The 16,726-nt window shown below is 45.5% G+C and overlaps 1 protein-coding gene across 1 annotated transcript in view; it reads left to right on the top strand.

The window, feature by feature from the left end:
* The window catches only part of SHC2 (SHC adaptor protein 2), a 145,932-nt gene that overhangs the window by 107,888 nt on the left and 21,318 nt on the right, over positions 1–16,726 (top strand). Inside the window, exons 7-10 of the mRNA XM_075314529.1 lie at positions 29–155; positions 1,456–1,642; positions 1,816–1,882; positions 4,847–5,011. Coding sequence (XP_075170644.1) covers positions 29–155; positions 1,456–1,642; positions 1,816–1,882; positions 4,847–5,011 — 546 coding nt within the window. The remainder of the gene's footprint in view (positions 1–28; positions 156–1,455; positions 1,643–1,815; positions 1,883–4,846; positions 5,012–16,726) is intronic.

Here is a 16,726-nt window from a genome sequence, read left to right as displayed (position 1 = left end):
TCCCCTTGTGTCCCTAAATCATCCGCAGCCTGTCACATTCTGGAGTGCTGTGATGGCTTGGCTCAAAGTGTGATCAGCACTGTAGGACAAGCTTTTGAGTTGAGGTTCAAACAGTTCCTGCACAGTCCCCCCAAAGTGGCAGCGCCCACAGACAGGTACGATGGAAACCCAGTTTAATCCACATTTTTTAGTCCTTAGATTCAATTTATATTCTATTTTAAGATAAAATACATCTTGGGTCTAATAAAATGTAGGTAAGACTTGGTTTATCTAGACCTCGTGTGTTTGTTACCTAACTGCTAATTTTCCCTTACTTTAAATATTCTTCAATGCTTAAAAGTTTACTTGTATTATCTCTGTTTAAAGTTACTTTATTCCTGATGCTCCCCTGAGTATTTTTTGTGCGGTATATGGGCCTTTATTTAGTGCACCCAGTATGCATATTTTTATCTTTACCAATGGGGAACTCACAGGATTCTCTGGGGGTGTATCTTTAGCCTGCATATTGATCACACTGAATGAAAAATCCTTTACCTTGGGAATGGTGAGGCAGATTAAAGGGAACCTGTCACCAGATTTGGGGCCTATAAGCTGCGACCACCACCGGTGGGCTCTTATATACAGCATTCTAACATGCTGTATAAAAGCCCAGGCCACTATGTAGCACATAAAAAAACACTTTATAATACACTAGAAAGTTGCTCCGGTGCAGACTGGTCGGATTGGCTTCTCCGTTCTTCGGGATCGGCGCCTCCTCTTTTGGCCATCTTTGTTCTCTTTCTTCTGAAGCCGGTGCGCCATACACACTACGTCACACACACCGGCACTGAGGTCCTGCGCAGGCGCACTTTGATCTGCCCTGCTTAGGGCAGAACAAAGTATTGTAGTGCGCCTGCGCAGGACCTCAATACCGGCCTGTGTGCATGACGTAGGATGAGTCATGTATGCCGCCATCAGAAGAAGGAGGACCAAGATAGCCGAAAGAGGAGGCGCCAGTCCCGGAGAACGGAGACACCCATCCGACCAGTCTGCACCGCACCGCCCCTTAGTTGAGTATTATAAAGTGATTTTTACATTCTACACAGCGGCCTGGGCTTTTATACAGCATATTAGAATGCTGTATATAAAAGACCACTGTTGGTGGCTGAAGCTTATAGGCCACAAATCTGGTGACAGGTTCCCTTTAAGGACAAACAAACAAGAAACTGATTACTCAGGGGAGAAACAGGAACTTTAACAATAACAAAAATTGACATTTTTTTATCCTGGTGACTCATTTTAAGTGAAGTGTACCAATCTATAACGCTTGAATGCTTAGTTGGGTAATCCCACATAGAAAGCTATATGAAAATATGCAGATAGACAACTGCATCTACAGGTTTACTACTTGTGTTCTACGTTTTCCTACGGGAACAAGACATATATGGTCACTTTTTTTGTCATTTGTCTATAAAGGGTAGTGGTTGGAAGCGAGGAGCTTGCTTGGGCAGCTGAGGAGGATCAGAATTCTGAACACAACTATTACAATAGTATACCCGGCAAAGAACCACCCCTTGGAGGAGTACAAGACTGCAGAGTCAGGGATCCAGGTGCAACAAACCAGCCCAGCACACAAATAACAAGTAATGGACAGTGGATGCAGGTACTGTTAGATACTCTTACTAACATAACTATTGACTTCAATTCTACTTGTACGTGTAATCTCAAAAATATGTCCACTATAGTGCAAATTTAGCCTCAGCTAGTATGGAGGATGAAATCACTTTGTACTATGGCCACGCATGTATCTACATTTCATCTCATATCTCTTTATAGATGGGTTCTCCAGCCAGAAGAGCACCAGTAACAAACTCTGGATCACAATGGGAACTGGAAGACCATGGTAAGATTACTAAAAAAGATCAGAATTTTGTAAATTGCATACCTAAGGTTACATAACCACTCAAGCAGTCAACACTGTGAAATCCTTGCATCGTGTATATTATACACTGTTAGGATTTGGCTACTTGCAATGTCTTAGGCTATGTGCGCACTAGACCGTTTTTCCCGCGGATTTACCCGCGGATTTGCCCCGGAAATTTCTTGAGAAATGTCTGCAATCTTTGTGCAGACATTTCCCATGAAATTCAATGAGAAAAAAAAATAGCTGTGCGCACTGTGCGGATTTTTCTCAAGAAAATTTCTTGAGAAAATTTTCTCGAGAAACTTTCTTGAGAAAATGTGCATGTCCATTAATTTCCGCAGGTACCTGCGGTATTCCGGGGGTATTCCGCAGGTAGCAATGATGTGCGGTATACCACCGGAATAGCCGCGATTTACCTGCGGTAATGCCCATCGCTGCCTGCGGTTTTGCAGGAAGCGATGTCATTATGCCAGGAAGAGGAGCAGAGGAAACACACGTCGCACTCCCTGGACGCCGCACAGAAGCACTTCCGTGCGACCTCCAGGTGTCTGTGCAGTGTGTGTCCTGCTCCGGCCTCGCGGCTGCCTGCACTGCAGGGTGTCAGTGTCTGCCCGCAGTGTCAGCAGCCTGTCACGCTGCAGCGCAGGCAGACACGGACATCCTGCAGTGCTGGGAGCCGCGGGGATGACGATCGCTGCTGTCAGGAGGTGAGATCATTACCTGCTGTGACGATCTCCTGCCTCCTGACGTCACCGCGGTCACTGCTGTCTAGGGCCGACTCGCGAGCGGCCCGAGACTGTCACTAGCGGTGACGTCACGGGCTCTCGCGATAAGTCAGTGACAGCGCTGACGTCAGCAGTACAGGAGATGATCACAGAAGGTAATGATCTCATCTATGCTCCTGATGGCAGCGCTCGTCATCCCCTGCAGTGACCTGAGCTGACCTATTGATGTTAGCTCAGGTCACTGCATTGCTCTCCCAGCCAATGGGGAACATTCTGTTTTTCATTGACTGGGACAGCGACTATGGTATGGATCGCCGTGCCCCCCCCCCCCCTTATTGGATTACGCCGGACGTGGAATTGATTGTGCTCTTTTCAATAAATTGGTTAAAGAGGGAATGTTTTGGGGAGTGTTTTTTCAAATAAAACTTTTTTTGTTGTCTATTTTTTAATTATTACTGACTGGGTTGGTGATGTCGGGTATCTGATAGACGCCTGACCTCACCAACCCCAGGGCTTGATGCCAGGTGACATTACACATCTGGCATCAACCCCATATATTACCCCGTTTGCCAACGCACCAGGGCGCGGGATGAGCTGGGGCAAAGCGCCAGGATTGGCACGTCTAATGGATGCGCCACTTCTGGGGCGGCTGCGGCCTGCTATTTTTAGGCTGGGGAGTGTCCAATAACAGTGGACCTCCCTAGTCTGAGAATATCAGACCCCAGCTGTCCGCTTTACCTTGGCTGGTGATCCAATATGGGGGGGACCCCACGTTTTTTGTTTTAAATTATTTATATAATTTAAAATAACAGCGTGGGGTGCCCACTGTTTTGGATTATCAGCCAAGGTGAAGCTGCCAGCGGTGGTCTGCAGGCTGCAGCCGTCTGCTTTACCCTAGCTGGCTACAAAAAATGGGGGGACCTCACGTCATTTTTTTTTAATTATTTATTTATTTTATGGCTAAATACAAGGCTAAGCACCCTTTAGGCTACTTTCACACATCCGGCTTGAGCTCTGCGGCTCAATCCGGCTGTGCAAGCTATGCAACGGATGCGGTGAAAACACCGCATCCTTTGCATAGGTTTTTCCTTTGCGGCCAGTCCGGTTTTTGCCGCTTGCGGCATGCTACTGAGCATGCGCAGTGGCAAAAACCGCATGCGGCGGCCGGATGCGGTTATTGCCGCATCGCGCCGCATCCGGCCGCCATAGGCATGTATTGAAAAATGTGCCGCATCGGCCGAATGCTGCGCGATGCGGTTTTTTTTGCCGCACGAAAAAACGTGCCAGGCAACGTTCCATCCGGCCGCCGCATCGGCTACATCTGCCGCATGCGGCAAAAAACGGACGGAACGCAAGGCCATGCGGCACAATGCGGCACTAATTAAAGTCTATGCAGGAAAATCGCAACCGGCAGCAAAAAAAACCGGTTGCGATTTTCATGCAAAGTGCCGGATTGTGCCGCATAGCAAAAACCGGAGGTGTGAAAGTAGCCTAAGTGCCACATGAAAGTCACTAAAGGGTGCCAGCTTAGAAAATGCAGGGAGGTGGAACATTATATAGGTTTTTCTCATCTATCTATCTATCTATCTATCTATCTATCTATCCCTCTATCTATCTATCTATCTATCTATCTATCCCTCTATCTATCTATCTATCTATCCCTCTATCTATCTATCTATCTATCCATCTATCCCTCTATCTATCTATCTATCTATCTATCCCTCTATCTATCTATTCATCTATCTATCTATCTATCTATCCCTCTATCTATCTATCTATTCATCTATCTATCCCTCTATCTATCTATCTATTCATCTATCCATCTTTCCCTCTATCCATTATCTGTCTATCGATTATCTTTATTATTTATTGCAGGGACAAACCTGCGGTAAATCCGCGGTAAATCCGCGGCAAATTCGCGGCAAATTCGCGGCAAATCCGCGGCAAATCCGCGGCAAAAACGCATGCGGATTTGGTGCAGATTTTTTCCGCAGGTCCGGAAATCTTTCACTGGCAGAAGTTTCTCAAGAAATTTTCTTGAGAAACTTCACATTTCTAGTGCGCACATAGCCTTAGAGGCATTGCAGAAGTTTACTTTACCCTTTAATAATTGTAAAATTAACTGGATTATTACCATTAATCACAATTGCTATATCCATCTTTTGACCAAGAATGTGAAACATTTATTTTCCTGATTCTTAATATATTTTTTTATCAGGGCCAACAAATGACATATTCCAGGGAAGCAATGGTCGTGTTTTAGGACTAAGAGACTATGAAGAACACATGTATGTCAACACACAGACTCTTGATGGGCTAAATACAGAAAAGGAACCCTATATGATACCAGAGGACAGTCCCAAGAAGGATATCTTTGATATGAGTAAGTGGATATAATATCTATTTATCTATCTATGAGAAAAAGAGATGAAGGTAGTACTCTATTTTAGCAAAAATGATGTTCCTTAATGACCCATAGGTGTGACATGGAGGGCTGCCTTCATCTCTTTTTCTCCTATATTATATGGTAATGGAATGGTTACCTGGGAGGCCTGGCACCAACCGCATTAAGGTGATAGACACAAAAAGGGATTAGAGCAGTACTTTTTTCTATCTATCTAGCTATCTATCTATCTATCTATCCATCTATCGATCCTGCTATCTACAGTGGGAAGACCCCTTTAAATTTTTCACTCTTTGTCTCAGTGCAGCCATTTGGTAAATTCAAAAAAGTTAATTTTTTTCTCATTAATGTACACTCTGCACCCCATCTTGACAGAAAAAACAGAAATGTAGACATTTTTGCAAATTTATTATAAAAGAAAAACTGAATTATCACATGGTCATATGTATTCCGACCCTTTGCTCAGACACTTATATTTAAGTCACATGCTGTCCATTTCCTTGTGATCCTCCTTGAGATAGTTCTACTCCTTCACTGGAGTCCAGCTGTGTTTAATTAAACTGATAGGTGGTGGTGACATGGTGGTGGCAGCATCATACAATTGGGATGTTTTTCAGCTGCAGGAACAGGACGACTGGTTGCAATTGAAAGAAAGATGAATGTGGCCAAGTAAAGAGATAACCTCTTCCAGAGTGCTCTGGACCTCAGACTTGGCCGAAGGTTCACCTTCCAACAAGACAATGACCCTAAGCACACAGCTAAAATAACAAAGGAGTGGCTTCAAAACTCTTGACCAGTCTTGACTGTCCCAGCTAGAGCCCTGACCTAAACCCAATTAAGCATCTCTGGGGAGACCTGAAAATGGCTGTCCACCAATCTTCACCATCCAACCTGACGGAACTGGAGAGGATCTGCAAGGAAGAATGGCAGAGGATCCCGAAATCCAGGTGTGAAAAACTTGTTGCATCATTCCCAAGAAGACTCATGGCTTTCCTAGCTCAAAAGGGTACAAATAACAAAACAATTGTCAATACAAAGGGGAAGTCACAACTAAATATTGGAATTTAAATGCTAAACCCCAAACATGGTGATAAAGAGGGCAAATCAACTCAGGCTATGTGCAGTAAAGTGCATAGAAAGAACCAAAATCGAAAACAAAGCAAATAGCCAGATAAAATACAATTTTTATTTAGTTACGTTTAAAAGCAAGGTTTAAATAAAAAGTGACCAGTAGGCACTAACAAGGAACAGCAGGAGGGAGAGATAAGAGATACAACTGTACAGAGGCAAGTGGATGGCACTGCTCAAAGAACACAGCACACTAAGGGGTTAGTGTCATTAATAATAATAAAGTTTTATTTCTATAGGGCCAACATATTCCGCAGTGCTTTACAATTCAGAGGGGACATGTACAGACAATTTGAGACAATACAAAATAACAAAATTAAGATACCAGGAGGAGTGAGGGCCCTGCTCGTAAGCTACAGTCTATGAGGAAATAGGGGAGGCACAAAAGGTGAATGGGGTGGGGGGGGGGAAGCTTGTCATATATGGTCCAGCCATCAATTTAATAGGGGGTTCAAAACCAGCTGCATGAACCCGTCGGTGAGAATTTATACAGGTACGGGGGACAAGAATTGGAAGTCAATTTTTTGTTATGAAGGGCAGAAAGGGTCTAGATTAGATCAGGGCAGTGAGGTGATAGGCTAGTCTAAAGAAGTGCGTTTTTAGGGCCCGCTTAAAGGTGTGGATGTTGGGAATTAATCAGATTGCTCTTGGTAGTGTGTTCCAGAGCATAGACGCAGCTCGTGAGAAATCTTGAAGACGGGAGTGGGAGGTTCGAATTGTTGAGGATTGTATCACTAAACACGTGTGAATGTAGAACCCCAATTGTAATAGAGCAGACAATGAACAGTGATGTATAAACGCCAAAGAAGTAGAGATAATGTCAGTAAACAAAATAATTATGATTTACCTAATGGCATCTCCTCCTGCTGGTGCTGGCGCCCATCCCTACACGTGTTTCAGCCTTTAGAGCCTTCGTCAGGGGGCCCCCTAAATAAAAATTGTATTTTATCTGGCTATTTGCTTTGTTCTCTTTTTGGTTATTTCTAGATCAAAAGGGCTTAATACTGAGCAAACAGTCTGAATACTTATGACCATGTGATATTTCAGTTTTTCTTGTTCAATAAATTTGCAACAATTTCTACATTTCTGGGTTTATTTTTGTCAAGATGGGGTGCAGAGTATACATTAATGAGAAAAAATGAACTTTTTTGAATTTACCAAATTTCTACAATGAAATAGAGTGAAAAATTTAAAGGGGTCTGAATACTTTCAATCTATCTATCTATCTATATCTATCTCTATCTATCTATCTAATCTATCTCATCTGCAGTATATCACAAAAGTGAATACACGTTTTTCAAAATATTTTATTATATCTTTTCATCGGACAATACTGATGATATATGACACTTTGATAGCATGTAAACAGTCAGTGTACAGATTGTTTAATAGTATAAATTTGGTGTATCCTCTAAATAACTCAAACACACAGCTATTAATGACTAAACTGCTGGCAACAAAAGTGAGTACATCCCCAAGGTAAAATGGACAAATTGTGCCCAATTAGCCATTTTCCCTCCCCTGTATCATGTGACTCATTAGTGTTACAAGGTTTCAGGTGTGAATGGAGAGCAGGGGTGGTAAATTTACTGTTATCGCTCACACATTCTCTAATACTGCTCACTGGAAGTTCAACATGGCTCCTCATGGCAAAGAATTCTCTGAGGATCTGAATAAAAAAATTGTTGCTCTACATAAAGATGGCCTAGACTATAAGAAGATTGACAACACTCTGAAACTGAGCTGCACACTGCAGCAAATTGGTCTGCATGGCTGTTAACCTAAAAGGAAGCCTCTTCTAAAGATCATGTACAAGAAAGCATGCAGTTTGCTGAAGACAAGCAACGTAATGATATGGATTACTGGAACCATGTGTTACATGTAGGCGGATTGAAAGGAAATAATTTCAAATTGAAAGAAAATAGTTTCAATCGCAACCCGAGGTTCACCGTGCAGAGATGGAATACTGCAGTTAGTAACCCAGCTATAGGTAAATATATGTAAACAAATCCAAAAACGGAAATAGAGATCCATATTTACATATGCATGTCTACCAAGCAAAATATATATAACCTACATTTAGACCTGCGTAATTATATGGTGCATTAAAGATAGTACACAGAATTTCAAAAAAAGTGTACAAATTTTATTAACATGATATTAACAACACAGAGTATCACATAATTAGAGACGGATGTCAAAAAGGACACAGTTAAAAGTCATTCCCCTTAAAAACACAGAAAAACAATCCTGGGACAGTGTGGTATATAAAGTTGGTATAGTTGCAGTGGTCAAAGAAAATTTGGGTATACGCATACACCCTAAAGTGCATCAGAGCTAATTTGCACACAAACACCAATCTAATGTGCTTCAGCAGTCATAAAAAGGTGTATGCTTATACCTCTAATACATCAGAAGTACTAATACTGACATTCCAGCAAATGTAATCAGAAAAGCTGATACGCAGGGTTAATACAACATGCAGATGCAAGCATCCCATACATATAAATAACCATCATAAATTAGAAAGGTCAAGACATGCATTACTGCAGTTGAGTTATTAATTAGTACCCATATGATGTTTTACCAAACTTCAGGTCAGAGCATGTTTAGTACCCCAAGTACATACCATACCAACCTGCCACCCCAAAAAGAAGGGGGGAGGGGTAGGCACGGGGTTTTGACCAAAAGAGAGGCTTGGGAATCTGCTGGAAGCAGATTAGGAATAATCAAGGGACCACTACCTGTAAGACCACACTGCCCAGCACCTCTACGCGCGTCACCATATAATTACGCAGGTCTAAATGTAGGTTATAAATATATGTAAACACCCTGTAGACTGTGTTGACGACACACAGAATCTAGAGGGAGTCACAATAACCTATGTTAGCCTCACATAGGTTATGCAAATTATTAGGAGCTCGTCATTGTAACCAATGTTGACCTCACAGAGGTTACACCAACAACTGAAAGTAGAAGCTTGCGCATACAGTGCATGTAACAGAATTGTGTCAACAGGCCACCTGCCTAAGCAACCTGTCTAAAGTGTGGAGTATCCCTGTCACAGATCCAGGTCATGGTAAGAACGGTTCCTGCCTAGGTGACCTGTCTAAGGTATGGAGTATCCCTTTCACAGAACCAGATCATGGTATGAATGGTACCTGCCTAGGCAACCTGTCTAAGGTATGGAGAAACTCTCACAGACCCAGGTCACAGTGTGATATCAGAGTCATATAATGGCGGACAGCCAGACATCTTCATACACTGACATACAAAGACAACTGCGTTGGCGGGAGGTTTAAATAACCTTGGCACCGTCCCAAACAATTCATGCCCAGTCGGCATGGGCGTCGCCCGACGGGCCAATCCGAATGCGCCACGTCATCAGACCGGCTGATGTCTGACCGCCAATGACATGACGTCATGTCACCAGACCTGCTGACGTCAGACCACCAATGAAGCGCTGCCACGTCACGCGCATGCGCACTAGCGTGTTCTCTGCACTTAGTATCAGGCAGAGCACATACTGCCCACACATGCGCCGTCGAGTATTTCCAGACTAAGGGCTTTTTTCCACTTGAGATTTTCATGTGCGAGTGCAATCCGATAAAACATCGGATTGCACTCGGACCAGCGTTAATCAATGAGGCAGTGTCCTCTTGCTTATTTTTCTTCTAAACGAATCGTGCTCTCGGTTCAATTGCAGCATGCTGCGTTTGCCAGCGAGTCTCAGCTCACGCACCCCCATACAAGCCTATGGGTGTGTGTGTAACATCGCACTGCACTCGCATGCTATGTGACTGCAGTGCGGTGCATGCAGAGACAGACAGTGGAGGAGACGGGGAGAAAGTGCTCCCTTCATCTTCTCTGCTCCCGTGATGCGATCGCAAGATCGCATCACTGTGGCATGACCCTCGGCTGACACCAGTATATGCTCTCACATCGGAAGCGGTACGCAAGTGGAAAAGAACCCTTAGTTACAGAACACTGAAAGACTATCATGACATCATTGGCATCTAGGCTGAGCAGCAATCCCAGCAGCCATGTCAGCATGGGAGACTGGAGAACGCGAAGGCGAAGAGGCACCCTGACACATAACACCATGTCCAGTAGTGGGAAGAGACCAAGATAAACTTATTTGATTTAGATGGCATCAAGCATGTGTGTCATGGGAGCTAAGTTTCAATGAGGGAACCATGAATGCCAACATGTTCTCTGATACACTGAAGTAGAACATGATCCCCCTTCAATGTGATAATGACCCCAAACATACCTCCAAGACGACCACTACCTTGCCAAAGAAATTGAGGGTAAAGGTGCTGGACTGGCCAAGCACATGTCTAGACCTAAACCCTATTGAGCATCTGTGGGGTATCTTCAAATGGAAGGTGGAAGACAGCAAGGTCTCTAACATCCATCAACTCTGTGATGTCATGGAGGAATGAAGAGGAATCCAGGGTGCTCCTGTGACACTTTAGTGAACACCATGCCCAAGAGAGTTAAGGCAGTGCCTGAAAATAAATGGTAGCCACACAAAACATTGACACCTTGGGCACAATTTGGCCATTCTCACTTAGGGGTGTACTAACGTTTGTTGACGGCGGTTTAACCACTATGACCTTATCCTCCTGTACCAGTCTGTGTCTTGTATTGTTTATGATTATTGTACTTGCCCCTATTATGTATACCCCTTTCCCATGTAAAGCGCCATGGAATTGATGGTGCTATAATAATAAATAATAATAATAATAATAATGGCTGTCTAATGAGTTATATAGAGAGGACACACCAAATTTAAATTGTTATACAAGCTGCATGCTGACTACTTTACATTGTAGCAGAGTGTCATATCTTCAGTGTTGTCCCATGAAAAGATATAATAAAATATTTACAAAACTGCTAGGGGTGTCCTCACTTTTTGTGATATACTGTATCATCTATCTATTTATCGATCTATCTGTCTATCTATCTATCCATCTTCTTATTTATATTTGAAAAGTTTTATAAGAATGTTTATGTTTTCAAGAACCAGACAGTGGAATTTATTTTAGATTTACCTTTCAGCACTGTAATCGGTTAATGTGTAATTCGCTCTGGCCATTATCAGTAATAACTTACTCCATCAGTATATATAGACAGAGGGAGGTGTCCCTTTGAAAATGAACTGAGACAGTCTGAGATATGTGGAACAATAAACATCAAATGCACTAAAGTGTACCTGTGTGGTAAGAGAGAACTGACCATACAGAATTAGCACAAATGGCATACAGTACAGGGTGACTGGACTATACTATGAGAGTTAGGCGGGCTTTGCACGTTGCAACATCGCAAGCCGATGCTGCGATGTCGCACGCGATATTCCCCACCCCCGTCGCTGGTACAATATATTGTGATAGCTGGCGTAGCGAAAATTATCGCTACGCCAGCTTCACATGCACTCACCTGACGTGCGCCATCGCTCTGGCGACGTCACACGGCAGGCAGCCAATAGAAGCGGAGGGGCGGAGATGAGCTAGATGTTAACCACTCCGTGGGCAGCGATGGATGTCCCGGGGCTGAGGATGGTGATTGCAGGGGCCGGCGCACCCGACCAGGCCGGGGATGTTACTCACAGTCGAATAAAGCACACAAGTTCTGTGGTAAACCAAGGTGATGGTGGCCGGCTGCCGCAGACGGGTGTATCTGATCCCACACCCGGGTTGGTAGTTAAAGTCTCTCTCCTCTGCACTCAGTGTTTTGTAGAAAGGACTTCCCGGTGTGAAACACGGGAGTCCGCACCCGGTCCTTTGGTTGGGAGCCATGCCCATCTGACGCTGACCCTTGGGATCTACGGGCCCTGGCGGTTGCCCTATCCCTCTCTGTGGGTGGTTGTCTACTTTTCGGGACTTAGGTTGGGACAGGACCTATAATCCTTCCCTCAATTGGTTAATTAGCTAGGCCGTCGGTGCCGGTCCTGGCTTCAGGGTCCAAGTACCCCCTCTGTGCACATGGTTTCCGGGTCAGTTCTCCGGTGTCGGTACTGGCGGGCTCCAACCCTGCCCCCATCCCCCTCCAGACTCCTAGGTGGGCGTTTCCTTACCGCCTGGTCCCGCTTACTGGTGCCTGTCCTTCCCTGAGGGGGGTGACTAGGGTTTCAGGTCGGCTGGTTTAACCCTTCGTGGGATTGGCGTTATGCGGGGGCCTACGTGTGCAACTACCTGGTTTTCCAGGGCGCTATATATGTATTGTGTGTATATGTATGTATGTATGTATGTATGTCCGCTAAAGGAATCCACACCGTCACATTTACAATCACTATATTTTGCACAGACACCCCATTTAACTCAGAGAACGTCAGACTATGTTTTGAGGGAAAAATTTAACCCTGTGCTATAGTTATTCGCCAAAAAAACTCCTTACATTAAAGTCAATGGAGCTGGAAGCTGCAGGTCATTAATAGGAGCTGTGATTGGTTGCTATATGCACCGAAGGACATTGTTAGTATAAGAAGCTTATGTGTAAGATAATATGATATCAGTGGAGAGATGGACAGAAAAGGAAAGAGAGAAAGGGAAAGAGACAGAGACAGCCAGGGAAAGAGAGAGACAGACTGCCAGGCAGGGAAAGAGACAGAAAGACAGAGACTACCAGTTAGGGAAAGAGACAGACAGTGACAGCCAGTCAGGGAAAGAGACAGACAGCAAGGGAAAGAGACAGATAGTGACAGCCAGGGAAAGAGACAGACAGAGACTGCCAGGCAGGGAAAGAGACAGACAGAGACTGCCGGGTAGGAATAGAGACAGACAGAGACTGCCGGGCAGGAAAAGAGACAGACAGAGACTGCCAGACAGGGAAAGAGATAGAAAGAGACTGCCAGGCAGGGAAAGAGACAGACAGAGACTTCTAGGCAGGAAAAGAGACAGACAGAGACTGCCAGGCAGGGAAAGAGGTAGAAAGACAGAGAGAGAGAGACAGACAGGGAAATAGATAGAAAGACAGAGAGAGACAGACAGGGAAAGAGACAGACAGACTACATGGACATATGTGGCGCCCCTGACCTGGTCAGACACCACTGAGTACTGCACCTATGCTGGGTGAGTGCAAACAGGTAATCCTAAAGGCTGGAATAGGGTGTGTACGCACAGACACATAGTGACCAGGTCTCACACACCTTAGAGGGGACCCCTGGGCAGACCCAGGAGGGGGCGTGGCCTCCACATCTCAGCTAGTGGTGTGGTAGAGAAGCTGGAAAACTAGGTTGCAGTGGCAGTCAGAAAGAGGAGCTGGAGGAAGCCAGTCTAAAGTGGAGATGCAGGAGAGCGGACACGCTAGTCAGACCCTGCACATGTAGTGGCTGTTGGCGGGGGAGAACGGTCACCAGGAGTTTGACAGAAAGACACTGAGGAAGAGAATTCAGCTGGTCATGTACGGAGACTCCTGGAGGGCTACACACGCACAGGGAACAGGTCCCTAGAGCCAGACATCCATTTAGTGGTCTGCTAAACCTGCCGATGGGGTGGACAACAAGTCCCACACCAACCAAAACAGAGTCTGAGCATCAGCAGCAACGAGGAGGCCCATAAGGAGGATTGAGACTGAAGCTATCCACCTTGGTCCATGCTGCCAGCAAACGGGGCAGAAAGAGGAGAAAAGGCAGCTGTGACTTCCCTGGATGAATCCCACGGTACTTTAAGTCAGGGGTTGTCCAAAACAAAAAGTGCTAGGAAGGCGAGCCAGCAGTTACCCTTATACCAGCCTACAGGATACCTGGTTCTCTCTTGGTGTATCTCAGCATCGCCCGGGTACCACTTGAAGCACTTGAAAGTGAGTAAAAACCAGTTGCAAGACACTTTGGACTGAGACTGAGTTCCTCTGCGACCTATTGTTCTACACACATACACCCAAGACCCTGGGGCCAGCCTCACTCTCGGGAGGCCAAACCACCAGACTGCAGACACCATCAGCCCCAGACGCTCGTTAAACTGCAGTGGCGGTCGCCCATAACCCTGACCGCAAACCGAGAGTGGCGTTACGTCTCAGAAATAAATAACCTGACATACCTGTTGCCAGAGAAGATCCCTAAGAGAAGTCCCCGTGGCGTCCCTGGAGGTGGAGCGGTGTCCCTGAGGCGACCGCCGCAGTGCTGGGTGACTCACATATACACACACAGCCCTACAACAGGCACATTTCCTTACACACACTATACATTACCTCATCTTGCAGCTTTTGATCGGTGCAGTGAAGGAGAGCAGACACTGCAGCTGCACGGAGGCTGCAGCAGCTGAATAACAGGACCTGCTAGTTCTCCGGTCATGTGGTCAGGCAAGGTCCTTCATCTCAGCCTCTGTTCTGCTCCAGTACATTTCCTGTCCTGCACCGATCATCACATAGATCAGTGCAGGAAGAGAAAGGGCCGCTCTCTATGAGCAACCCTGGCCCCCTCACTGCACTGATGACGGCCACGTCCCCTGGGGAGCAGAGGAATGAAAGAGGAGGGGCCCTGGCTGTCAGAGGCCCAGCCCACTCCTGCCCTTCTGCTCACGGGGCCCCTACAGGAGTCATGATTGTAATACCCTGATGGCGGCCCCCGTCCTGCCGATGTGCTGCAGGGCGGACGGATGACCCAGCAGCTTAATGTTTCATGCGGATTATAATGGGGCAATTTATTTTTCTGAGCATGGGCACCCTGGAGCCTTGGGCCCCGGGCGGTAGCCCAGATTGCCCTCATTATAATCCGCCTATGTTCATAGGGTAATACTGCAGAGCAACCTAAAGACATACTTCCCAAAAATTCTGTGAGCTACACTTCAAAAAAAAAATAAAAAGTCAAATCTTTATTTTTATATAGTGCTAACATATTCCGCAGCGCTTTACATACATCAGGAACACTGTCCCCATTGGGGCTCATAATCTAAAGTCCCCATCTGTATGTTTTTGGAGTGTGGGAGGAAGCCAACACAAACATGGGGAGAACATACAAACTCCTTGCAGATGGTGTCCTTGGTGGGATTTGAACCCAGGACCCCAGCGCTGCAAGACAAGTGCTAACCACTGCTACCATGCCACCCAAGGAACTGTACACTTCCTTGATAAAGACCATAACAATTAGCATCAATTATAAAGGCCCATATCTCTGGAACTGTATGGTGGATAAATAAAAAAAAAATATTCAGGGAATCAGTGGTAATAAAATAGGAGCAGGAAGTGGCCATTATTGACCTGGTGACAGGTGATCTTTCACACCTATACCTCTAGTATAAGACATTGATGTTGTTTTAGCTGCAGGAAATGTCCTGGTAAGAGCCTTTTAAAGATAATCTGTCACCAGATTTTTGGTGTCCCATCTGAGAGCAGCATAAAGCAGGAGCAGAGACAGGGATTCTAATTTGGTTACTTAAGGGGATTTCTATTTTAAGACTGAAGCTCTGAGTCACTCTACATGACTGCAGTCTGCCAAATTGTGACAGTATGTGATGAGATTCCCCTGTATTCCCTATGTACGTGGGTTGTCACGGTCACGTGACCACATGTATGCAATTTGCATTCTTGTGGTCCCATGCTGACAAGTCTCAATATAAGGCCCCTTTCACACGTCAGTGATTCTGGGACGTTTGTGCTTTTTTTTAAACGTACCAGAATCACTGACATACGCAGACCCATTCTAATGAATGGGTCTGCTCACACGTCAGTGATTTGTCACTGCACGTGTCTCCGTGCAGCGTACCAGCGTGTGCGTGATTGCCGCACGGAGACATGTCCATTTTTTTCTGGCATCACTGATGTTCCACGGACCACGCAGTGGTGTGATCCGTGAAACACGCGCCAGAAAAAAATGTGCTTCTAAAATAAAAAACATTTTAACTCACCCGGCGTCCAGCGATGTTCTCTGCAGCCTGTTCTCCCTGCTGCTTCTAAGCCGGCTCATTATTGTCGCGCATATTCATTATGCGCGACACAGCCGACCCGGAAGCAGCTGCTGCGGGGGTCACCGGCGGCCGGATGCTGCACCGCGGGAGCGATCAGCACCATGGAGAGCGGGAGCGCGCATAGGTGAGTAGTTTTCTAAGTGCAATCACGGGCCACGGAGAACGGAGCCCGGATTGCACTTAGACAACCCACGTGAATCACGGCAGACGCAGGGACATGTGCGTGTTTTACACGCCAGTGAAAAACGTCAGTTTTTCACTGACGTGTGAAACGGGCCTAAGAGAATTGAGAGAAGCCGGATAAAGCTTTTGGGCACTTGACAAGTATGTAAATCGCATAAATGCAGTCATGTGCCCACTCACAAGGAATACAGAGAAATGATTACATGCTACACATCACACACTGTCATGTTTCAGCAGTCTGCAGTCGTATAGAGAGGAACTGCAGACTTTTCTTTTTAGACAGAAAATCCCCTTGGGCTTCTTGTAGTTTTGAAATAACACTGTTTTATCTGCTGCAGCTAATGATGTGACTGCAGGATAGCAAGGGACAGGGAGCTCCTATACTGTTCCTCACACTAGGGTACCCTAGGCTATCCATGACCTTTGAATTACCCCTGAAGGTGGAGTCACCGGAGTCTCGTACCTTACTATTCTCCTG

Source organism: Anomaloglossus baeobatrachus, chromosome 1, assembly GCF_048569485.1.
Source record: "Anomaloglossus baeobatrachus isolate aAnoBae1 chromosome 1, aAnoBae1.hap1, whole genome shotgun sequence".
NCBI lineage: Eukaryota > Metazoa > Chordata > Amphibia > Anura > Aromobatidae > Anomaloglossus > Anomaloglossus baeobatrachus.
The sequence above is the reverse complement of the archived record's forward strand: the minus strand, read 5'-3'. Positions and strand labels throughout refer to the sequence as shown.